The sequence below is a fragment of the Abramis brama genome (assembly GCF_963993115.1).
Source record: "Abramis brama genome assembly, chromosome: 5".
Classification (NCBI taxonomy): Eukaryota; Metazoa; Chordata; class Actinopteri; order Cypriniformes; family Leuciscidae; genus Abramis; species Abramis brama.
The window spans coordinates 27,310,853-27,337,676 of record NC_139967.1 but is presented as its reverse complement, the minus strand read 5'-3'; the positions used below and the strand labels follow the sequence as shown (position 1 = coordinate 27,337,676).

At 38.1% G+C, this 26,824-nt stretch overlaps 1 protein-coding gene across 1 annotated transcript in view; it reads left to right on the top strand.

Moving 5' to 3' along the window:
- Positions 1-4,755: 4,755 nt before the first annotated feature.
- The window catches only part of flot2a (flotillin 2a), a 28,541-nt gene continuing 6,472 nt past the window's right edge, over positions 4,756-26,824 (top strand). Inside the window, exons 1-6 of the mRNA XM_084113507.1 lie at positions 4,756-4,994; positions 11,329-11,410; positions 15,566-15,656; positions 23,710-23,833; positions 24,212-24,330; positions 24,492-24,605. Coding sequence (XP_083969633.1) covers positions 4,946-4,994; positions 11,329-11,410; positions 15,566-15,656; positions 23,710-23,833; positions 24,212-24,330; positions 24,492-24,605 — 579 coding nt within the window. The 5' untranslated portion in view covers positions 4,756-4,945. The remainder of the gene's footprint in view (positions 4,995-11,328; positions 11,411-15,565; positions 15,657-23,709; positions 23,834-24,211; positions 24,331-24,491; positions 24,606-26,824) is intronic.

The window sequence follows — 26,824 nt, the reverse complement described above, 5'->3', positions numbered from 1 at the left end:
ATTCCTCTTTCAGCTCACCTAAGCCTGTGAAAAGTTCTGGATATTTATCTTGCCACTGGCATTCTGTGATGTTATCCAGTCTTGTGATAAGGTTAAGCTTTTCAATGGCATGTCTGCCCAGAAGAGGTGTGAAGAGATTTTTGACCACATAGATGTCTTCATCTATATTTTTCTAATTTTTCGAGATGGTGGTAAAATACTCCTTTCACATCCAAGACATTCTTTCCTGGTCCCATTAGTATTTTGCGTGTTTCTTAAGGCCTGTGTTTTTATTTGAGGCCAGCAGCACAAAGATGGATTCAGGTATTGCTGTGACATCTGCCCCAGTGTCCATTTATTTGCACCGGTCGCTCCAAGATCTGAATGGTTGTGCACCAGCCTTGAGTATTTTAATCTACGGCTCCGAGGAATGCTTGCCCTTCATCTGAATCACAGTCCTCTTTAACCTCATATAGTGCCCCCCCCCCTGTCCTATTGCACTGATGACAGACAGCTTCTTTGGCTGGGCAGAGATCCTTTACATGGTATGGTGATTTTCCACATCTCATGCAGTTTGATTTCTTTGGTTTCTCTTTATGGTTTTTCAGGAAATTTGGCCAATTCCCACCTTTTCCTGACTTTGGCTTTTTGGTTGAATCCTGAATTGGGTGTACCTCTCTTTGTTTACAGTGTCTAACTTAAGGTCTTCGTCTTCTTCCTGCCTAAGTTCTGCCTGCTGTTTTCTCACTGCTTCGCTTTGCCTGGCCATAGTTATGGCTTTCTCCAAAAGTTAGGTTTGCATGTAAATGAAGGCGCTCTGACAGTTTGATGTCTTTTAATACGACGACAATTCGATCTCTAATAAGTTCATCTCTCAGAGTTCCAAAAGCACAGCGTTCCGACAATGAATACAGTGCAGTGATAAAATAATTAACTGGTTCATCTGGCTCTTGTTTCCAGGAGTTAAACTTTGCTCTCTCATAGATCACATTTATTTTGCCAGTGAAGTATTCCTTGAATTTATTCTGCACAGTTTCATAATTTGCTTCTGTACAAACTACTTCTGTAGTCATGGCTAATCCGCACAAAATGTCATCAGCTCCCATAGTGATTCCTCCATTCGCTTTGTAGATTTTTATTATTAGTTTTTATTTAATTTTTTTGTTTCTTCTTAAAGCTCTTTTCAAACTTGAGCACTTTATTCAACTTTTATGAATCATAATACGCTTCTGTGGGCCTCTCTGCCTGCACGTTGGAGACTGTTCTAGCCACTTCTGACACCATGTTGTGCTCGTGAATGAGCCGAGACAGCGATCACACAGCATAGCCGGTATATAACTGAACTTTAATGAACACTCGCAGAGTAGAAACCCCCTTCTTAGGGTGTGGCTCACTCAGTAGCGATCTCACACATCAGATATCACTACAGTCTTTGCGTCACATCTGTACACATAAAGAAGGTGTCTCGGCTAGTAGGCTATATTGTGTGTGAGGATGTTGAAGGTGGAGATTTATAGCCTATTCTCACAGCACTTGATATAATTAAACTTATCAATTTGATGGTGGATCCAGAAAGGTTCAAACGACAATCACCAGCACAACAGGAGATTCACCTGTTGTAAAATGCAAAAGACTTTGTTCGGACTTCGGGAGTGGCGACAGAAAAAAAGAGACTGCAACCGGGCCCATGCGAAAACAAGGATAATATCAGAAGGGTATTAAATGTAGTTACGCAATGCTGATATATTGTTAACATAAACAATTTGAGAACAAGTATAATTTGCACGGTTTGACATGATATGATAAGTGATCGTTAGATTTAATCAGCCTTAAATTTCCCTTAGTTGGTCAGAACAAAAGTGGATGTTACTTGTTCAGATGACATTTTCCAGTGAAAATTCTTATGTTGGTCATACTTCCAAAAAGTAGAATCTGTGATTGCGAATGACAGTATCCACACCGGCGCGGCGACTGACAGCCGCACATTCTCCTCAAAACATTGGATTCATCCGCGCTGTGCTGTGTCGAGGCACAACCCACGTAAAGTTGATAATTCTGCGAATAACTGCAATTGCAGATTTCGAACAGAGATGGCGACAAAGAGGAAAAACTACAGACTGCAGACTGTGACATAAGAAATAGTGTCATCAAAAAGAAAATTAGAACCTATCCACCTTATTCATACGCCCCATGACGCTTTGCACGAATTATGGGTGTAACTTCCATTAAGCTGTAAACAATCAGTGAAAAGGCTTGCTCTATGAATGCAATACGTTAAAAAATTGTCACAATCAGATGACATTAATCTACACGCCCTTCAACCATCGAACATTAAAAGGAAATTTTAAAGTGTAAAAGCATCAACAAGGTACTTTCAACAGACCAAATAACCCCAAAAGTGCGAGTCTTTCCACAGCAATAACAGACGGGTTAAATATCACTGTAATATATATCTGTATTGTGTAGCCTAACTTATGTTGCGTTAATCAAAAATGTTCATTAACTTCAGCATTACATCATACTATTTCAAAGTGATTTCCGTCATTTTGACCGATTATAAATTGCATTTACCTGTGAAAACAAACCTGGAAAGAGACTTGAGGATTTGAGGAGAATAACGAGAGATTCTTCGTGCATTCCAGTGAATTATTAATGGAATATATTGTAAATTAAATTCGGGAGAACATACCACAAATTTGCAGTATATGTTGGCCTTTTTCATACTTTTACAGCAGATTGCAAAGGGAAAAAAGAAAATAATCACGAGTAAAAAGCAGCGACTGAAAAGAGCTCTTGCCATAGATATTCTTGTTATAACATGTCACGTTAAAATACCAAGTATAACGTTATTCTCATGATGTCTGAAAATAAATCATGATGGAAAATTGACAGCTCATCCAGTCAAACTGAAGGATTAGCTTTATTTGTAGGGCAACCGTACGATTTGAAATTATTCGTTTCAGCCTTTTTGAATGGAAGTTCCCCAAACCGGAAGTGCCACACACCCATAATTCAAAACGCAGGTCGTCAGGAATAAGGTGGGTTGAATTATGAACTGTATGATGTAAAAAAAAAAAAAAAAAATCACTGTAAAAGTAGAAGATTTTGTGTCTTGGGGAAGGATTGCCTCTAAGTTAAGTGGAGGGGAAATGTTGTATGTTAAGGGTGGTATTGGGTTTGTCCAGTAGGGGTCGGTGGCGCACTGTGTTTGTGGGCTGTAGCACTGTTAGAAGCAGAGAAGGAAGTTCGAATAATTTTACTGACTCTCTTGTTCGATCTCATTCATCAAAATGAACGAATCTTTTTTCGAGTCATTTCGTTCATTTAAGGGGCTTTAAATGTTATACTTTTAACTGGCAAATTCCCCGAACACATCCACCTACGCAATCTTGATCATATTCTGAATTAAGGAATCATTATAATGCAGTCAAAAATAATTTACAGGGAACATAAATAATTACTTTACCTTCCGAGTCTTTCGTTCATTTGTCACGTGACAAACGCAATGAACGGATCGTTCATGAACGACTCATCAGCAGTGCGCGCTTGTGTGTGTATTACTGGCTTTTTCCTTATAAAAAGAAACCATCCAGAAGTTTCCGTTTTCTCTGAGTTTTCCCTTTGTATCTACGATACAACACATTTGGTAGTAAAAATATAAAGTGTTGCACATTTTATATTGGTGCAAACTAATATGGTATGGTAGATGTGTAGGCCTATTTTATACAACATTTGCAACTGTTTTTATCACTTAATTAGAAGCACCACAATTTCAAATTTGTGTCTTCTGTTAGTTACATAGCGACTACTGAACAGACATGTTGAAGTTCATTTTAAAATGCAAATTATTGAAAATATAATAAACAAAAGCTCTACACACACTTGCAGTCTTTACGCCCACTTGAACACTTGAGGCAAATAGAGGAAATACGTCATGCAAGTAGACAAGTGGTCAAGTACAAATACCCACACTTGCGGTCTTTGTACTTGACCACTTGTCTACTTGCATCATGACGTATTTCCTCTATTACGCTCAAAGGCTAGAGTGAGAGTCGCGCGCTGAATGATGAATGAATTCCCGCGTCTCGCCAGGAGATGGCGCCGCAGCTGAGTCGATCATCCATTCAATTTCCAACCGGCGCTGGTCCAGTAATATCATACAGGTATAAATTGATTTTCACTTGAATATTAAATTGTTTAATTACGGTTTATACATGCTAGTTTCCATGACAGAGTTCAGTATAAATCCTTTCATTACTACTGGAGCTGTCAGTTTGCTATGTTTCAATTAGGCCTAATTATTAAACAGCAAGCACAAACTATACAAAAGCGCCAGCCCTTCCTAATTTACTCACTCGTTTTCATCACTCCTTCAAGTGAACTATATAGTGGAGTAATGTAGGGATAGTGAATGATGGTGTAGGGGACGATTTTGAACAAACACAGCATCTATGAGCATAACGCCAAAATTTCTTGTGAAATAACATTTGAAAGCCAACCTTGATTTAAAAAAAAAAAAAATGAAGAACCGATGTCCAAACAAATCCAGGGCACATTTGACTTCAAAGTTGCCTTTCTGGCCTGTCAGGTGATGAATGACAAAAGTTATAGGCCTAAACTTTGAATTTTAGAATTTATATGACATATTTCAAAGCCCGAATACTTTAAATAGTAAAAATCATTGGACGCTCTTGCATAAAATGTTTCTGTGGAGTTTAGGCTCATTTAAAATGTTATGGCGCCCTCTACCGGAAGGTTGAGGAATAACCTATATTTACTGTGTATAGTCGTCATATCTCTGAAAGGGCGGTGACTTACTGGTGCATGCAGGCAGAAATCTTGAATATGATGTACACAAGACTACACTGACTGAGTGCCTTCACATCTGACTCTTTTTATCACGCTATTCCGTCATCCTCGAAAAAAGAAGCAATTTTACATTCAGAAAAGCTTTTTAAAGGAAAATATGGGGAATTGCCACACGGTAGGACCAAACGAAGCCTTGGTGGTATCAGGTAACATATCAACTGCCTTCTGTTTTTCTAAAAGCAATCCCCTACATTTTCTTATAATCTGACTGCATTGTATATTCATCCGAATTGTACCTAACGTAGAATGTGTTTGGTGATCGTAAATGTATGATATTCGACACTGTAACAGTAATTAACGCTTATTTTCTCCGGCGTTTCTGTCGAGTAGTGTGTAGATATTCGTGTTTGCCTGTTGCATTGTAGTTTGTGTAGCACGATAAAAGACTATCCATCACAGTCTCGACGTGTTGTGTGTCTCACTCGTGCTCCATTCTCTTTGATTTCGACGTGCTTGCGCAATGATCACGTTGTTCTCTTGAAGTCCTCTTGCTCTTAAATATCGATTTGTTTATCTTTTTGTTTAACGTTAGATTAAACACACGACTTACGAATTGTGATTTTTGACTGTGCATTTTATTTGATACTGCCAGTGCCTCGTCGATATACCGTAAGTATACCCGTATCTTAGTTTGTATGACTAACGTTAGTTTGTATTACGTTTCCTCGCTGTTGTGGCGTTGTTTAATAGATATAATCAATCAAGGCAGTCAAGTGATTTAAACTAATACATTTATTTTGCGAAGAAATGCTGCTTACTGTACATTATCCCTTAGCCTATTCCTGTTTCTAAAACAGTATACAGCAGGTACGTAGTTGGGACCAAACTATATAGTATAGTTAGTGATAAACATTTCCCATTAAAATTATGGGGGGGAGGGGTTACTTTTCACTTTTAATGTTATATAGTGTGTAAAAAATATATATGATTAGTCATAATAAAATTAGTTAGTTCATTGGTTTGAAATTGTCTGCAAACTACAGTTTTCTCTAACTTTACACTTTCCTGAAGAGTCATTTCCTCTTTCCTTAACTTGCCTTAACAGTATGTCCGCATTGTTTATGAAATAAAGTCACATGACAGAGACTTCAGTTGTGCGATGATTCTAGCAACAGCTGAGGATTGCACACTTATAGCTGATGACCAGCTGGGAATCTGCTGGAATAGTTTCCAGTCTGGGACCAGACCTCCTATGTACATAGATCTGTGAGGAATTTCCTTGCATACCTCACATATCTAAAGATTACAGGCCCCCACTGTCTATATCACATTCTAAACACTACATCAGGATCCCAGATTGATGCTTAAACTTTAGACAACATGTCCTGGTTGCTATAACATTGACAGCTGAATGTAATAGATCCTAGATTATCTCCCTGAACCCCTGGTGACCTGTCATGATTGAGCCAATGATAACTATATTTGTGCCAATGAGTGGCCTAAATATTTTTGACAATAAATTCAAAATAAATGCAAAGGAACAGTATGTAATATTAACTTATTCTATGTATTCATTCAAATAAAAAAATAACTACTGTCAGGACAGATCATAAAACAAAGTGCTTAGAACTATTTATGCTTAAAAATCAGTAAATTGATATGTAAAAATGAAATGAAATGAAGCTTTTATATAGCTCTTTACTATGTTCTACTGTATACCACCCAAGCACTTTACAATCATGTCAGGGGTCTCTCCTCACCCACCACCAGTGTGCAGCATCCACTGGGATGATGCAGTGGCAGCCACAGAACAACGGCGCCAGTGCTCTCAACACACACCAGCTATAGGTGGAGAGGAGAAAGAGAGAGTGATAGAGCCAATTTAAGGCATGGGGATTACTGAGTGACTGATTTGAAAGCTATAATAAATTAAACAACAAAGGCAGGTCTAATATTTTGCATTTACACTCTAGGGGCCCTATCTTATACCCGGCGCAATGCAGCGGCATGCCGCGACGCAAGTGTTTTTTGCTAGTTTCAGTCCGACGCAGTTATCATTTTCACGTCCTGCGCCACGTTGTTTAAATAGCAAATACATTTGCGCCCATTTGTGCGCGCATGGGCGTGCTGGTCTGAAAACAAGGTGTGTTCTGGCGCTTCCACAGGTGGGTCCACAGCGCACATACTCTCTGCTTATTAAACACACAGGGACGCACAGCAGCACACAAACATGACAAATATTTAAAATAAAAGGATTACAATGTAAAAGATTATTATTGTGTACGTAAAGATATGGTGGAATTTGGCTTGTCCCGTAGATGGTCTGCTTGCGCACTTTTACCTCGCGCACGAGCAGTTCCGTTTGCGCTCCGTTTGTGCTCCGTTTCGGCCTTTCCACTATCAAATTCCGTCATGTAAATAGTGAATCCGCCATGGCACGAGCGCAACTAGCATTTAAAGGGAATGGGAGATGAGACTCTGATTGGTTTAACGCACGTAAATCCCAAAACGCACCCATTAATCATTAAGAGAATAGGGACAACCCTTTTAGACCATGCGCTTGGCACGCCGCACATTTTTCCCGTCGTTAAACTATTCGGACACGCCCTAAGTGAACTTGCGCCGTGCGCTTTAGACCATGCGCTTAGATCGTTAAAATAGGGCCCTAGGACTTAATACACAGGTCATTTGACAGTATCAGATCGTCCGTTTCTGGTTATCACTTACAATCAGACACAATCCAGAAATTCTGCAATCTGTAGTTGGATGCATGAAAATATCTTGTATATATGTATGTATGTATATATATATATATATATATATATATATATATATATATATATATATATATATATATATATATATGGAAAATGAGCAACAGATTGCTGCCATTATAATCATTGAAGCTGTCCGTTTCAGCATGAGGTACACAAAGCTGCGAAAACTCCCGTTACAATCAATGAAGCTGTCTATGATGTGCAATGAATCTCAATGATATCGTGTTTATAATTTGTTGGTTAAAATGAAAGGATTCACAAGCAAACTGAACTAGCGCTGAACACATCTTATTGGCCATTAGGCCTACATGTACTCATCAACAGATATGTCTATGATTGGCTACAACAAACATGCTGAACAAAACAGGTTGTGAACAAAAACCTAAAGACCCAGGTACAGGCTATCATCAATTAGATAACATGTAAAAAAAATTAAACCAAACACCTTGTAATCACTGTTGACTTTGCTTACATGATGGAATATCATACATCTCTCAAGTTATTTTGGTAAAAACGACATGTAAACAAATTCAAGGTTATTTTGGCTAGAAGTGGGTTACTCATAGCCAGACTATATCGGGTCTGTAGTTAACCTAGACGGTGAAAATGACGGCAATTGCTTGCTGGTTCCTTATTACGTAAATCGTGTCACGCAGACAGTGCACGGACATGGACGGCCAAAGTAGGGATGGGCATGAGTACTCGTTTACTCGAGTACTTGAACGTGACAGTGACGATCAATCATGAAAACGATGATCGCACTGACTTTAAAAAAATATATTTGTCTATTTTTCTGATTGGTTATCAGTACATTTACAGTACAGTACATTTTGGGCGGTACCTGATGAAGTCACTTTGATTATGAAATACATTTAGGCCTAGTGCAAGATGTGCAGCGCCAATCTATCATACATAGATAACATGGTAAGAAGTCTCGCTGCAGAATTTTGGACAATTTGCATAGGGAATAAAAATAGTCAAGACGTGATGTTATGAGAGCGTGGATTATGGTCTCCAAATCTTTCAGAGGTAGAAACTGTTTTAATACCGATCTCAGATGAAAGAAACTACCCTTTACCACTGTACTGATTTGTTTCTCAAAATTTAGTGATGGAACACTGCCGGCAATAGAATCTAAATTAAAAAGAGATGAAGACCTGGAGGGGCCTAAAATAAAAATGTTGCTTTCGCTTTCATTTAATTGCAAAAAATTATTAGCCATCCAACATTTGATCTCCTCAAAACAGTTGCAGAGCACGTCCAAAGGATAAAAACTGTCAGTTTTAGCTAGTTAGGTTTAGGGTTAAAACTGTGAACCGTCAGCATAGCAATGGTAGGAAATCTTATATTTCTTAAAAATGGCACCCAATGGTATCATATAAAGTGAAACGAGAAGAGGGCCTAGAATGGACCCTTGGGGCAGACAGCATAATAGTGACAAAGAAGAAAAACTTCCCTATGCTCACTGAGAAGGTTCTGTCTTTGAGGTTAGAGGCCAACCACTGCAAGGCGACACCCTAAATACCCACCACCTTTTCCAACCAATGTAACAAGATATGATCGATTGTATCGAAAGCAGCGCTTAAATCCAACAAGACAAGCACCGTGTGCGAACCAGTATCAAGAACTTGCAACAGGTCATTGCTGACCTTCAACAGTGCATTTTCTGTACTGTGCACTGATTTAAAACCGGACTGAAAAGTATCAGAAATATTGGACATACTGATAGGAATTCAACTGACAGTACACAACTCTCTCTAAGAGCTTTGAAATAAAAGGCAGTTTGGAGATGGGTCTAAAATTCCTGAGGATATCAGGATAGATGTGCCAAAATCAAGCTGCTTTTCCACTGTTGGGCCAGTAGCCCCGCAGCGCTACCCTAAAACCCGCACTTAACGTGCCTTCATAGAACAACGTCACACAACCGCCGAGGAAGTAAGGATGAGGCTCCATCAAGTGACAGTGGAAACGCTACTGGCCTTGGGACGCACTAGCATTCTCGCTATTGGCCCTACAGTGGAAACACAACTACTGTTAAGTAGACAATAGTTTGTTAGCCGAATCACAACATGAGTATTTGCATGAAAACATTTGCATAGTACATTCACCCAATGAACCAGTCACATCATTACTCCAGTCTTTAGCGCCACCTTCAGAAATCATTCTAATATGCTGATTTGTCTATCAAGAAACATCTCTTATTATTATCAATGTTGTTTGCTAATTTGTGTTGTGCTGCTTAAAGGGATACTTCAGGATTTAGCATTAAGCTTGGTATTAGTAGAAAACCTGTAGTATTTTCGAATTACCGTGCTTTCCACCCTCATATCCCCCTGAGACAAGAGATTTATGTGTTTTTTGTCTGGAAAAAATCCTCCGAACGTCATTTTGCATCATCTGAGGATTTTTTTGGCCAGAGGCTAAAGACTACAGCCAGTAGTAGGGGCTGTCCTGCATGTTTTCAACCTGCCCATAGAGGGTGGGATCTCACTCACAGAATGTACACATATTGTCAGCCATCTTTTTTTGGAAGCTAAGCTAGCAGGCTCTTGTTCTGTGGAGAAAGCTGAGTAGTAGGAGTTACCATCCTCTTTTTCCCGGACATGTCCGGCCGTCGAGATCGTCCAAAATGTCCAGGATTCGGCTTTTGCTTTCTGCAGTCGCCATTCATTGTTTACATGCACACCTTTTGTTTCAATCTAACTGAATTCATTCCGATTGGTGAATCTGAATGTAGTGTTTACATGAACGCTAAACAAGTGATCGGTTGATGTGCGTTTTAACCTATTTTTTACAGTCTATGGTTTTAACATTGCTAAGAAAATTCCCGCTCCTCCGTGAGAGATAAGAGACCGGTGCGTCTCACACGCTCATCAGTAATCACGCTACCGGCCTCGCGCCGTTCTCCGTCGCCCCTCAGCCTCGTCCTGCTTGCCACAGTAAACATAATGAATGGCGACTAGAACGCAAAAGCCAAATCCCGTACATTTTGGGCGATCTAGAAATCCCGGGCAGACTTGTCACGGAGACTCACTAGTAAGTTAGCCTAGTCTTGTTGTTTAACTGCGCGCTCTTACCGGTAGGCATGGCTTGGGAGTGGCCTCGTAGAGCAGCGAAGCATGTGCATTCTGGGGGTTGTTGTCTTTCATCCACATAAGCCAAAAATACATTTTCTGGCTTTTCTCAGTCTAGAAAGCATTTCTTCTACATAAATTACCCATTTTAAATACACATTCATCTTTCCAGAGGTGAAGTATCCCTTTAATATTTTCATGGTAACCGTGGTGATTTTAACCATAACCATTTTAAATACTCTTTCTTTTGGTACATCCTTGTTGATATGCACCATCCACGCCCTGGTGCACAACATATTTTGTTTAGTACAGCTAGTCTAGTTGATTATTGACTTGAGCTGATTTCTGTAAACATTTACCCACCATAGTGGTTTGGTTAGACTGTAACTGTGAGTTGGGGCTTTCCAGTGATATTCATCACTGGTTTTAATGATGAAGTTGTTCAGTTTGTAAACCAGTTTGTTGAGGCTTGTATGCGATTTATAACATTTGTTGGTGGTGAAAGTGGACAGCTCGTGAAATGGGCTGAATGATTTAGATTTTTGTAATGGAAAGATATGGTTTGATTTTAATACAATTTGAAATGAAATTGAATTAACTTAGTATTCACTTTCATGTTCGTTTGCCATGCTAGAATGGGATAAATGTGCATTATTTTGTACTAAACATGCCTGTGTTTATTTTCTCAGGTGGCTGCTGTGGCTCTGATGACAAGCAATATACAGTGGGCGGCTGGGCCTGGGCATGGTGGCTTATCACCGACATACAGAAGTAAGAATGTCCATTCATCACATTCACTCACCTTTTTTTTGTATTTATCGGCTCACAATATGAACAATCATTCTAGCGCTGACTGAATGACACTATCCTCCATTTATGTACCTTTCAGTTCCCCTTGAGTGGGAATTAGGACCATTATAGAGACATGTCACAGCATGCTCACGTTTCTCTGGCTAGAGAACCTCTTGTGAATATAATATGTCCGTAAAGAAACTCAAGAGTGCACACATCTGTGCCTGTTGTTTTTCACATTTAACACTGTCAAATTAATGTATACTGTTTAAATCATTGATAGTAACTAAAATAACTAGTTTCCTAGCCAGAAAGGAAATATCGTAGGTCGCTGTTCTCGCACTGCATTGTAAAACTACCTGTCTGTGATGTGATATCAAGTCCTGTTAACTAGGCTGTTGAGCACTCTTCCTTTTAAATGTGTGTTCAGTGATATAGTTATCAACCTAGGCCTCTAACAAACATTATACACAAACATCAGAACTCAACCCCCTCCATTTACATTACATTACTCACTTCATTAAGGCCTCAGTATCCAGGGCCAGTGTTTGGAAAAATAAACAGAGTTTAACAATACTAGAGTGTAGAGTGAAGTTCTGCTTCAATGGTTACGAATAGATAATCATTAGTGGTGCAGCCTCTCCTGATAAATACATAGTACTGTTACTGTAGTAATCTGTAGAACAGAACTACAGTTGTGCTAAAATAAATAGGGTTTTTCACATTTAACTTTGTTTACTCTGGGTTATAGGAAACCTGGGTTATCATTTTTTATGTTTCATACAGTTTATTCTTTGCCCTAGGTTAGGAATTATTCCTGGCCATTCAGGTTTTTGAGAGTTTAACCTTGGGTTAACTTTCTTATTTGCATATTTACGGTATCAATATCACTGATTGGATGAAATGTTTAAATAAAAGCTTGTCCCACTCCTGCACATCAGATTTATTACTGAATAGGCTGTACATCCACATTTTTAGACCAGAATACAATTTCTTTTCTTTTTTTTCTTTTTTTACTTACTTTTTTCTGTCATTGTGTGACATTTAGATTTTTCCCTAAAAGTTGAATTAAAATAGTTGAACTAAATATGATAACCCAGGGTTAAGCACAGTGTGAAAAGCCCATATATGTCATTCAGTATGAGCTTTGTTTATTGTGTAATATACACAGTGCTTGTAGCTATCAGAACATTAGCAAGAGGACAACACACGTCATATGTATGAAAGAAATGTGAGAAAACTGTATATCATTTTGGAATGTACGGTTTGTTTCCATTTTTTTGTTCCCTATTTTAATCGTTATTGACTTTGAGATTATGCATGTGCAATCTGTAATAACCAGCCTGCCTATTCTCTGATGTTCCTCTCCTGTTCATTTCTTTTAAGTGTTTGCCGAGCTAACCTGCCTTTACACGCTGGACTCACCCGTGTGTGTCTGACCGTCTGATCTGTTTCTGGTATCTCTCTGCTGGGGATCATAAGATTATTACGCTATATCAACTCTGTGGAAATACAGATCACAAGACTTTTATCACATTTCCAGTCTGCACAGCGGAAGGATTTAATTCTAGATTCACTAGTTCGCCTGCCCATTCAGCCTTAAAGTTTAATAGTAAACTAACTTAGCTTGCTGTCCGTGGAGGAGGCTCGAACCCGAGGCTCGGCTTGAGCTCAGAGTTAAAACCCCCCTATGATGGAATTGCACATAGGAGGATAGAGATAATTTACTGGAGGAGGGCTTTGAAGAATTTGTCAATGGGATGACGTGGTGTCTGCTGCTTATATAGTACGCTCGTAATGATGATTGACAGGACTGAATGTTTAGGCTCCTCCCAAATCTACGTTTGGAACTTCATTTAATAGATTTGTCACTTCAGATGCTATGCTGTTGTACATTAAATTGGAATATGATATATGGTAAAGTACCATTTCAAGTTAAAGAGACCGTTTGAAAGGGTTATTGTAAAGTTCGCTAACTTTATTTGATTTACTAAAATTAACGGGAACACAGGTGGGGAAATTGGTTATCTATAAAAGTGGGAAGAGACGAGTCTGACGACACATGAACGTGGAGAAGGTCTATATTGGAAATGCAGCTATGATTTTTAAATGTTACAGCTAAAAGGAAGATTTATATTTCATATTTTTTTTATATTAAGTCAATGGAACAATGGATTAATTGAAAGAAAGATTAAATGTAAAAAAAAGAAAAATGTAACTGTGTATTTATAAAGGGTTCCTGTATTTAGTGGTTACAGCAGTTGTTCAGTTGAGTGCATAGCTTAGAAATAAAGCATGGCTGGGTGGGATATCTCTTGCCCTCCCCCTTTCCTGATGAAGAACGGAGTAATCTAGTTAGCTGGCAGCTCTAAAAGCTACATTGATCTAATTTTAAAAGATTGAGAGAGATGTAGGGCTTGCAGCATCAGAATGGCTGAAATAAACATTCAGAGGGATCCTACTGCATATGCCTGTGCATGTTACCCATTCAGACACGCCCTGTCTCATTTTAATCCAATTAAAGAGCTACAAAAACAGCTGAATAAATTTGATTGAAGTATACAGAAAAGGGCCATTGAGGAGAGGTCCACACTCGTCGCTACATGAACACTGTGAACTATATTGGTACATTAACTTTGAGGGGGAATTTTAGACTATGGTCTCTTACACTGAGAACTGTCCCGTGTTAAATGGTTTTTGGCTATATTAGGAGTGATCTATATTAGCCCAACAATCCACTAGAATAGAATGGCCACCTGCCATGTTCTTTTCACCTCAGTCAGTTAGCTTGTGCTGAACTGCAGGTCTCAGTTATGTGAAACATTGTAAACCTGCAGCTTCAGTTATTAAAATTGAATCATTGTCGTGGTATACACTTTGTGTATAAATTTTCATTTAAACATTTTATATGTATATATATATATATATATATATATATATATATATATTAGTAATTATTTTGCACCGATTATAGTCTGAAGGACTATATATATTTATAATATAATAAAATCAAACCCTATTTAAAAAAATTAACTAAATAAATAATTGCAATTTTAATGCTGAGGTAAATTTTTAATCATTTTAAATTTTATCGTGCAGCCTTTTATCCAAATCCACTTTTAGCAAGGACACCTTGAAGAAATATATATTGCTTTGTCGTAGATGTTTAAAGGAGTGGTCTAGGGACACAAACAGGTAGTGCCAAAGGCTCATTATAGTGGAGAGATATACAGAATAAGACATCCATTCAGCGTCAATGATGAGATATCAAAGATAAATGACATGATGCAGAAGATCTCTCCATCTGCAGCAGACAGTGGCTCCCTGATGGTCTGGATTCAACTGCAATCAACACCAGAACCCATCCTCCCTAACCTTGAACCCTGACCTCTCTCCCCCTCCCTTTCACATGTGTTAACACACTGACAATATTGTGCTGTCCTGCCTCCCCTTCCTCCTCCCCTCCCATCTTCCCACGTAGACTCTCTCTGGAGATAATGACCATCCTCTGTCGCTGTGAGAATATCGAAACTTCGGAGGGTGTCCCCTTGGAGGTGACAGGGGTCGCTCAGGTAATTGCACTGAATGAAACAAGCCAACCAAATGAGACAATGAGAAATATTCTAGGTGCTCAGGGTATGAAGGGCAGTGGCCTGGTTCCATTTCCTGCATTACACACATACACATGCTCTCATGCTCTCTTCCACACTCTTGTGTTGGTCTTCCTCTGCAGTGTAGGAGAGCCAGTCATCTCTCACTATCCTTGTCTGATGTTTGGCTACGCAGCGCGCTCATGGCTCATTTAACTAATGGCTCACGTCAGCATGTTCTGACTGTTGGGTCTGTAATGGATGACGATGGACAATTTGGGAATATTGTGGGTCGGGAAATAATCTTTGAGTTGCTGGGAATCTGAATCCAGACAATTCCATTACAGCCCATGTTCAAAACACCTGATTTGTGCTGACCAAGTGGTTGTGTCTTCGTATTTTCACCCTGCAGATTCATTTTGTGTTGTTTACCTTCACGTCTTTCTTTAATCCCACCTTCTTCCTGTTTTCACACCGCTTGACATTCTTCCCGTAGTTCATAGCCAACTTTTTTGTTTTGTTTCCTTTTTTGCGTTTTCCACAGGATAACCCTTGAGATTATGACCCTGCAACCCAAGTGTGAGGATGTAGAGACAGCGGAGGGGGTAGCTATTACTGTCACAGGTGTGGCACAGGTAAACCACCTTACCTCACCTAACCTCAGCTCCAAATGACTCTTTCAGGTTTGCCAGACTGGTTTCAGAGCCGACAGCCCTTTATCATCATTTCCTTTCATTCCATTGCTGCCTTTTCTGGTCCCTAAATTTCATCCCCCTCAGGGATGAACGGTGCTACTCTTAGTCAATCTCTCATCAGACTGAAGGTCACTGATTTGTGCTCAACATGATGAACTGTTGTTTGGTTAATTTAATTTATTGTTAATTTACTGATGATTTTTTTAAACAATCTATTTGGGGGGAAAACTCCCCTCATTATGCTGTGAATTAATTTGATCTGTTAAGTAGAAAAACCAATGGCTCTGTTTCAAAACCCTGTGAGATATCTTGCTTTATACTGCTTTCATAGGCAGTATATAGGCAGCAACCTAATCAAAACAGTGAGTGACTAGTGCAAAGTGCATGGGAAACTTGACTTACAATTGATTTCAATAGAGTTTTATATTGGGATGTCATACATGCTACTCATGTCGTAATTACCTTATGGTTCTACTTGAAGCTGTTCACATCCTCTTTGATCTTTTAACGTATAATAGGTCTTTATATCATAGCTTTACTAGGGGTTGCAAAGACTAGTTGACTTTAATGCTCTGCCATAGTGCTTTAAGCTTGACGTCGACTAGTCGCTGATCATGGCCTATAGAGGGCGCAACAGGATATGAAAACTTTGAAGTTTTACGCTCATTTTCCAACAGTTAGAATTACAATAAAAGCATACTCTGTAAGCGCTCCACAAGACATTTTTGATTATACCATCTGGATGCTCAAAACTGATCGGGTGAATGCACGTTTTAAACAGCTTATTGTAAACGTAAGTTAATCGCTGTTCTAAACTAATGCTCTGCTGCATTGTAACGTACACACATACAGACAGTAATGCGCACATCAGTGCAGATCGCGCAACCCGCCTTTGAGTCTCAGGTTCAGGTTGACTCGACTTTAATCACATAAATGTCGACGTAAAAAAAAATCTGACGTCGTTCAACCCCTAAACTTAACACGTCTCCTCATTATAAACAAAGCATTTATCTAACCAAGCTCCAAAAATAGTTCAATAGGATCTGTGATGTCACATGGGCAAATACATTTGCATATTTGCATCACACCATTGGCCCTGCCAACTGGCATTCAGTCACTTAATGACTTACACTTATATATGGTCTAACGATCTTAAGTGTCAAAAGCAAACAGAACCCATTATAATCACTGACATACACACTGGATCCAGTATACAGATGCCGTTCCATTTCTGAAATACTCGACGCGCTACTCCCGACAATGAAAAAAACTTGTCTGAGTAGAGCGTGGGATTGACTTCTTTCTTTACAAAAGACACAGAATTTGGCCAAAAAGAGGTGCCTAATCTTCTCATATTTTGAAACCTTCATGTTGGGAATGCATCTATTATGTCTTAAAATGCCATCTACATAGGCAGACCACAAGGTTTTAGAACAGAGCCTGTATTTTACCACGTTCTGTGACCTTCATGTCGTTATAGTGTATATGTTTGTAATGGTTTTCTTTTTAAGAGCACCTAAAAGCTTTTCTCAAGCAGACCAAAGGAATGCTGATTTGTTTCGTCCTTTTATTTCTCTTTTTGTTCTCGGTTGCCAGTGTGCCAAAACTTGCAGTGCTTAACTGAAGTCACATGTTTACCCTCATGAACATTTCTCTGTTTTTTTGAAACCCCAACTTCATAGAGGAAATACTTGTTTCCACTATGGTTACAACGGAGTATGTGGCAATACCTGTACTGCAAAATTCATTAAGTTTTAAAGCCTAATTTTTTTCTTCAGCTGTTATTTTCTCTCTGTGATTACTTGGTCTGGTGTTGCTGTGAACAATGAGAGCATTGTAACACAAAGAGGCAGATTACAGAGCATTTTTCTGTGGTGGTCACATGTGATTGGATGAGGAACTTAAACAAGACATTCCACAATTCAGTCTCCATAGAGACTTGAGCTCAAGGTCTCTCCATATAGAGAGATTTTAAATTTTTCCCCTGTAACATAACAGTGAAGGTTATTTAATAAGAATTAGTATGTAATACAGTGGTTAGCCCTGCATGTTATACCCCCTATAATTCTAGACAAATTTTGAAAAGTTTGTCTTGTGTGTTTTGTAAATAGAGGCCTTGCATCTGTTGATCTAATGGACCCACATATCTGTTGACCTCCCAGTCCTCTGCAATATCCTCCTGTCGGTTTCGATAATAAATCAGTTCCCATTACATGTTAGCAGCAGACATGTATATACCCAGATGATAGATTACTTTGTTTTCTTAACAAGAAAAACAGACCTGGAAAGAAGAGAAAGTCTTCTTTAATCCAAGGACATGTTTTCAGTCTTGCCCTACTTTCATTTTCACTGTGTTGCATGGTTTCCTCCCTTTGAGTTTATGCTGTGGTTTCCCATGAGCACACCATGAGTGGTTGTTTTAGTGCGGTTCAGTGCACACAGACTTCATTTGAATGCTTTTTACAGCACGGCTTCCCCTGTTGACTGCGAATGCTACAACACTCCATTATTATTGACAGTTTTTTATTTACATGTCTGTCCTCCTGATGACCGCTGATTCTGAGATAACTCCACTTACACTCCAAAATCATCTAAACTTCATAATAATGACCTTTTCCACTTGCATATCAAGGCCTGTTCACACCAACAAAAATGTTTTGCATGAAAATTCGTTTCGGTTTTTGCATGCAATTTGCATTAAAGGGGTCATGAATTGATAAATCAAAATTTCCTTGATCTTTTGACATAGAAGAGGTCATTGTACTATGGAAAAATATCCTGTAAGTTTCAAAACTCAAAACTTCCCTGTTAGTCCAAAAACAGCTTTTATTGAAACGAGGCTGCTCTAATGACTAATTGTTAAATTTTTCACATTATGATGTAATAGTGTAGCAAAAGGCCACCTCTGCAGAAGAAAATCAACGCCTGCTTCTACATCGTTGCCACCAATTCACTCATGTCATGTTGTAGTAAATACAAGAGAGACACAAACACAAGTGAGCGGCATCTTCTGTTTTGTCATCAGTAAGACATTACAACGCGTTTCATTTTATTTAAAACATGATACTGCAAATGAAAATGTATAAGTTTTTAACCTGGTTACTCCAGGACACAGAGCACTACATTGCTTTTTGTTTTTGATACCAACTTACAATAAAGAAGAAAGGAAGTGAAACATTTACATATTTTCAAACAGACGGCATGTGAAAAGACTATGGAAGATTGTTTTCGCCACAGAATAAAAAATAAAAAGGCTAATTGTGACTTTTTATCTCACAATTCTGACTTTTTTCTTCAGAATTGTTAGATATAAAGTCGCAATTGCAAGAAAGAAATTCAGAATTGCAAGAACTTTTTTCTAAACTCGCAATTCTGACTTTCTTGCAATTTCGAGTTTATATCTCGCAATTCTGAAAAAAAAGTCAGAATTGCGAGTTTCTAGCCTATTGTTCTATTCTGACTTTATAACATGCAATTGTGAGTGTATATCTCGAAATTCTGATGTAAACTCGCAATTATGAAATAAAAAGACGCAGTTATCTTTTAAAATGTTTTATTCTGTGGCGAAAACTAGCTTCCATAAGACACATTAACAGCTGTTCATTCAGAAAATGTTTGTTGTGTGAACAGATGTTCAGTCTGATTACTCTGAAAATGAAATGTCAGTATGTGTAAATATGGTTATTGATCACAGCATTTCAGTGGAACATTTATCTAGAACATACTAGACCAGCCATTACCCGATGACATTTTCACAGGGCATTGCACCTGTAAAATCACCTGTAGAGTCATTTGAGATTCAGTGTGTGACTAATGTTTTCCCCAACCCACATTTGTGGCTGCATGCTGCCCTGTATTGCACTGCTTGTAATATGCCACCTGTTTGATGACTGCTCGACTATGGGGAGGATGCACAAACACCCTCCTGCCAGTGTTGGTTGAAGTTCACCTTTGACTGCACTGAAATCAGCTTTTTTTTTCATAATCATGTACTGCTGCAATAACCAGGCCACATGCAGAATTTTTTTCAGCTCTGAAAAAAAGTTTTGATGTTTACATGGGAAGCTGGTTGTAGTTCAGTACAGAGGGACGGCTTCTACCCGGAACATTAAACCCACAAAAACTCCCGCTCTCTTTCTGCAGCATGAGTTCATTCTCCTTTCCTTTTCACAGCCATGGAGGGAGATTGTTTTAAAGTGTCTCTCCTCGACCTATAACTTGCAGTTTAAGGTGAAGGGGTGGCAAGTCCAGGCCTCGAGTTTACACAACTTAGTGGGCTGTATGAGTCTGCACAATGGTTGCATTTAAAATGTCTTGCAATTAATTCCTGACATTATTTTATTTTTTGTATTTTGCATGGCCATTTTTGAGTATGTTACCCAAAAAAATATATATATATTATACCATTAAGTTTGGTTTTACTACCCTGTACATTGAATATAAGTTCTGTTAATTCACACTAGGGCTGGGCTATATAGATAAAAATAGTCTCTATAATCATAGCCTTTTTGATAATGTACTGTATATCTTGTATTCATAATTTATATACAGTTGCAATCGAAATTATTCAACCCCCATTGCAAATCATCTTTATTGCCAAAATGTACAGACTTTCAGCTGTTTGCAATGAACAAATCAAACAAAAGTAATTAAAAAAGCTCAACACAACAGATGACTTCTGCAGTTTCAAAATTATTCACCCCCTTGAATAGAATCCCTCACAAAAGCACAAATCTGCAAAAAAGGTGTTATCTCAAGCACACATGATGAAACAAAACTGGAACTTTTCGGCCCTATGGATCAGCGGTATGTCTGGAGGAAGAAGAATGAAGCATATGCTGAATAAAACACTGTCTGCAGTTCAGTATGCCATGGTGGGGCTCGGTGATGCTCTGGGGCTGCTTTGCATCCTCTGGCACTTGGAAACCTGTGGAAGGCAAGATTGTTTTATTGAAGTATCAGGGAATCCTAGGAGAAAACGTCATGCCGTCAGTGAGGAAGCTCAAGCTTGGTTGTCATTGGACCTTCCAACAGGACAATGATCCCAAGCATGCCTCAGCATTCCACCAAGACTTGGTTTCAGAAAAAGTCCTGGAAGATTATACAGTGGCCATCACAGTCACCTGACTTGAACCCCATAAAAATCTCTGGTGAGATTTGAAGGTGGTTGCAGCACACAAACCCAAGAATATTACTGAACTAAAGCCCATTGTTCATGAGGAATGGTCTAAGATTCCTCAGAAACACTGCCAGAAGCTGGTGTCTGGTTATACATCTTGTTTGCAGCTGGTCATAACAGCAAAAACAGATGTTCTACTTAGTACTAAAGATGCTTGCCATGAAGGGGTTGAATAATTTTTAGATTGCAGAAGTCATTAAAAGTTGCATTTTCTGTTGAATTTGGGGAAACCACTTGAAACATTTGTTGTGTTGAGCTTTTTCAATTTCTTTTGTTTGATTTGTTCATTGCAAACAGCTGAAAGTCTGTAAATTTTGCCAATAAAACTGATTTGCAATGGGGGTTGAATAATTTCGATTGGCTTAGTCAAGATCTGTTTTAAAATGTTTTTCAACACAAGAAGTAATAATTATATGCATCTATAGATCAATTCATTATGATAAACAAATAAATAATAAAAAGTCATAGTAATGATCACAATATTGCTTTTAATAATTTTACATTTATGTAAGTGATAAATCACAAACATTGCAAATGCTCAATATATTGCCCAGCCCTTCCCGCTGCTTGAATGTAATTAGACATTAATAGTGGGTTGCACCAATAAGGATTAAGGTTATATCTAGATTAAATTAATGTTTATCTAATAATTCTGTTGCACCAAACTTTAAACCGTTTAAAAATAAGCAGGTTTACATTTAAACCATCATTTTGATCCTGGATTTAGTTTATATTTAAGGTAGATTAACTTTAATCCTGTTGCTCCATAACTTTAAACTCAGATTTAAATCTTAATTAGGGATTTGGTTAACTTTAAATTTACATGTGATGAGGTTTAAATAAAATAAGGCTGCCCTGACTCTCTTTTCTCATGTAAAATATTTTAATATTTTACGTTCATAAACTTTAACCTCTATAACTTTTCATAACTGTTACCTTCTACAATAATCTGATATTTCGCTTGTAAAAAGATACCAAACTTAAATCTGTGCTTCAAAATATTCTAGACTTATAACAATTAAGTTGGAAAAGTCATTTTCATGTCTATGCTCAATAAGTGGGACTGACAGTTAACAGATTAAACTGTTTTGTTTTCACAAACTTTGAAAATAAAAAGTTGTTAAACTCAGCAAGACACTGGCACTTTCAGGACTACAGTTGAAGAGCTCTGACATACAACAAAGAAATGTTGTTATTTTGTGTCTGTACAGTTGCTTTTGAATAGCTGGCTATATGGGTCAAATTGACCCACGAACATCAAGATCATATAAAAATGTCTGTATGCACATTTCACTACATGTTGAAACTTTGCATGCATGTTCATGACCCTAAATGGGAAAAAGTCACAATATCAAGAAAAACAATTAAATAGTGGTTATAAATAAATATTGTTTTCCGTATTGAAACAAGTGGGGAAAAGCTCCTTTTTAGCTTTATAGGGCAGTAAAAAACTAAAATAACTAAATATAACCAAGAAATCTTATTATTTTGGGTCTTTACAGTTGCCTTAAAACATTAAAATATGTTGGTCAAATTGACCCACGAACATCACAAACGCAATAGAAATTATGTAATTATCAGCGTGTTGAAACTTTGTATGCATGTTCATGAGCCTAAATGAGAAAAAGTCACAAAAGTTTAAGAAAAACAACATAGGTTAAGTGGTATTTCTGACAACTCAAAAATAAAAATGGGTCAAATTCACCCACAATATCTGTGTTTAAAGTTAAATGGTGCAACACAACTCATTTTAAAATGAAATCCAGATCAACAAATCCTTGATTCGCTCTATAAACTTTGCTTAATTTAATCCTTATTGGTGCAATCCACCCTTAGATTCTTTAAGCATGTTATTTCCTTTTTATCAACAGTATAAACACATGATTCTTTTACATTCTGATTAAAGTGTCAATTTAGAGTGGCATGAATACTGATTGATGCATGTCCCACAATTAACCACAACCTCAGTTATACACTATTTTACAGCATCCAGCAGATTTGGTTGTGCTTATTGTTTAAAGGGATATTTCACCGCTGGAAAGATGAATGTGTATTTAAATTGGGTCATTTATGTAGTAGAAATGTGAAATTATTTTAGAAGTTGGTGCCTTCTAGACTGAGAAAAGCCAGAACATGTATTTTTGTCTCATGTGGATGAAAGACAACACCTCCCAGAATGCACTTGCTTTGCTGCCCTACGAGGCCACTCCCAAGCCATGCCTACCGGTTACAGAGGGCGGTATCAGAAGAAATGATACAACTTGACTACTAGTTGACTCGAAACTGAAAAGACGCCGTTTTATTGTGAGATCCCACCTCCTATGGGCGGGTTGAAAACATGTGGAACGAGCTCCTACTACTGGCTGTAGTCTCTAGCCTCTGGCCAAAAAAGCCTCCGATGACGCAAAATTAAGATTTTTACGTCATCTGAGGGTTTTTTCCAGACACACAGAAATCTCTCGTCTCAGGGGGACATGAGGGAGGGAAGCACGGTCATTCGAAAATACTACCGGGTTTCTACTGATACAAAGCTTAATGCTAATCGGTGAAGTATCCCTTTAATGTCTGTCCCTCATACCTGAAAAATAGCCTTTTTTAGATATGTCAAAACAGTTGATCAAATAATATATATAAAATGACTGTTTGGATGCTAGAATATTCTAGAATAGTCTATCTCTAAAATATTAATACAGTAAGACCTGTTCTATGTCTTGTTATCCTGACATATATTTTATCAAGTTCTAGGTGTCAGTGGCATGCTGTGATCACATGTGTGTAAGTGTTGGACCATAACTGTATGTGTTCTGCTATCAGGTGAAGGTCATGACTGACAATGAGCTGCTGGGTTATGCCTGTGAACAGTTCTTGGGCAAGACAGTGGCAGAGATAAAAAGTGTCATTCTGCAGACGCTGGAAGGTCACCTGCGCTCTATTCTGGGTGAGTGATGCTGGACACTTGTGTCTATCTCCAATAGAGCGCACTCTTATCCTCACTGAGAAGAGTTTAGACAGGGTGCACTGTTAGTTGCTAGATCCAAGCTCTTGCCAGATAAGCAGCATGAATCTTTCAACAGATCATTGGGACATTATGTATTATGTAGTTGTAGTCTCAAAGCTTCCTCTCCTTGTTCCTTGTGCCCTTGCAGTGCATTTAACTGATACATCCTTTGTATGATGCATACTTACTGTAGCCTTCGATCAATTTGGAGATCCAAATTGGAGACCAATCTTCAATTTCCTTGAAGATGGAGGAGTAAGGAAACAAGAAAGCATCACGTTTCACATTCTCACTGACCTCTTTTGCTTGTGTTCATAGGGACTCTGACTGTGGAGCAGATCTACCAGGATAGAGATCAGTTTGCCAAGCTGGTGAGGGAGGTGGCGGCACCTGATGTGGGCAGGATGGGTATTGAGATCCTAAGCTTTACTATTAAGGTGCTCTTACATTAATATATATATAGAGAGAGAGAGAGAGAGAGAGAAAGTTTTTGTTTTACTTTGCTTTTAAATTTTATGCTACTTTTAACAATCAGTCAATGTCTTTCAAGCCCACTGGTGTTGTCAGGGTGATAATCTTGTCTGTTTTCTTCTACTAGGATGTCTATGATAAGGTGGAATATTTGAGCTCCTTGGGGAAATCCCAGACTGCTGCTGTTCAGAGAGATGCTGACATTGGCGTGGCTGAAGCAGAGAGAGATGCTGGAATCAGGGTGAGCTGTGTAGACCAGTGTACAAAATATACATATATATACATACATACATATACAAACACACACACACAAATATATATATCGTCGCTGTCCGATGAAAACCGCGTATGTCCATTTTGCCGATTTTGAGATTTTTCGACGGATAGAATGTCCAGGTTCATTTCCGTATACAGTATGCTTCACATATCTAAATGACCAATGAAAAGTTGTGAAATCATGTCATCTGATTTTCACGTATATCCATTTGGTGTCAAAGCTGTCAGTCACGCCGCGTATCTCCCACCCTGTGGAGGCATCTCGCCGGTCTCGTGAAGTTTCATCTTAAGCGTCTCTGGAAGTGCAGCATTGGATAGCCGAATAACACTATTTTTCAAATAAACATAGCCTGGTGAGACAATGACTTTCCTTTACAGTAGGCCTAGGCTTAACTTTATCGAGGTAAACGCGTACCCCCTGATGCCAGACGTACGTCTAGGAGTGGAGAGGAGTGACAAAATTACGGTAGGACTGTACAGTGCAAACAAAGTATCTGTCTAGCATTGCCATGTCAGTGCAGCCGCGGCACTACCATTTGGGCCGGGTGGATTTTAGGTCCGGGCCCACCCATTTTCTACTATGGTTTTGTACGTTTCTTCATTCGGATCTATTTGCGATCCATTCCATTCTAAAAAAAACAACGCAGTTTACATGTTTCGTCCTTGTTACATTATTCATTAAGATAATAATTAATAAATGCATGCATAATGATCAGTGAACTTGATAAATGTTGCAGATATGTTTTACATGCATGCACAAACAAATGCCTTTCAACTTATGTGTGCAAAATTCAGAATAAAATGAATGTGCAGCAATTTGTACAAATAGAGAGTCTGTAGGCCTACTATATGTGTTGTAGCCATTAAATAAGCTCATTTAGTTTCATATTTGTTAAAATATTATAATGTTATTTTTTCATCTGTGTTGATTATGAAAAGTGAACCGCACGAGTAAGATAGGATATACGCAATGTCGAGAGACATGGAGCGGGTCAGACATGATTTTGACCACTTAATTAAGTTTTGGTTTGTAGAAAGACTTTTTTTTTAAGTGAATTTCGTTTTGTATAAATTGTATCTTAATTTTAATAATTTTTTATCAACCAATTGCCTAGATTTAATAAATAAGCAAATATAGCAGACAACATAATCATGGAGGCGCCCGCGCGGTCACTTGCATTGCTCGTGAACAGGAGCGCATCTCATCCTAACTAATGAAACTCAGCATATGCCTCACAGACATGAAATATATCTTAAGAAAGCTTGAAATGTCTTTTTAACAATTTAAAACGAAAAGAAATAGGCTACTCTCTGGTTATGTAATCCATGATGTGCATTTCTCTCTATAGGCGCGTTCACTACGTCGATGGTGATCGTCAACTTCATCTTTACAGCTGTTGTTGCTGTTAATAAACTAAAAATAATAGGCGTATAATTTTATTAAACAATAAGTTAAATTAAATTGTAATTGTATTAAAAAAGCAACAAAAAATTCCTGTTTAATTTTTTTTAACCTATGCTAATTACGCATAATTATTATTATTTTTTATTTTTTTTGGCTTATTTTAACTGGCCCATCCAGTTTTCTGGAGGCCCACCTACAATCAAAATCCTGGCGCCGCTAGTGTGTCAGTGTATTGATTCATTGTCCCTTCATAGTTTGCAAGAAACATTTAATAAACTGAGCGTATTTAATAAACTAAGACGTAGCCTATTTAATAAACTGAGCGTCCTATTCATCTGTCAATATGAAACGCGACTTGGCCATTCTAATTAATGATCGGAAGAACGCATATCGACCACCGTTACTGTAAAATATGCACGTATGTCCATTTAAACTCGATTGTGGTCAAATGTGGATTATATCATTATACTGGCAAGAATATGGTTACATTTAAAGATGCCGTACCAAGTATGACAACGCTACGTTCAACTGCTTTTGAAATTACGGTGTTTTTTTCACTTCCTGAAAAGTAATCGTTTTGGACATACGTGAGTTTCATCGGGCAGTGACGATATATATATATATATATATATATATATATATATATATATATATATGTATATATATGTGTGTGTAATATATATATGTGTGTGTTTGTAAAATAAATGGTCAGGGGAAAATTGATAATCAGGATCAAAATGATCAAAATACTTTATAAAATATTGGTTTATTTTATGTTG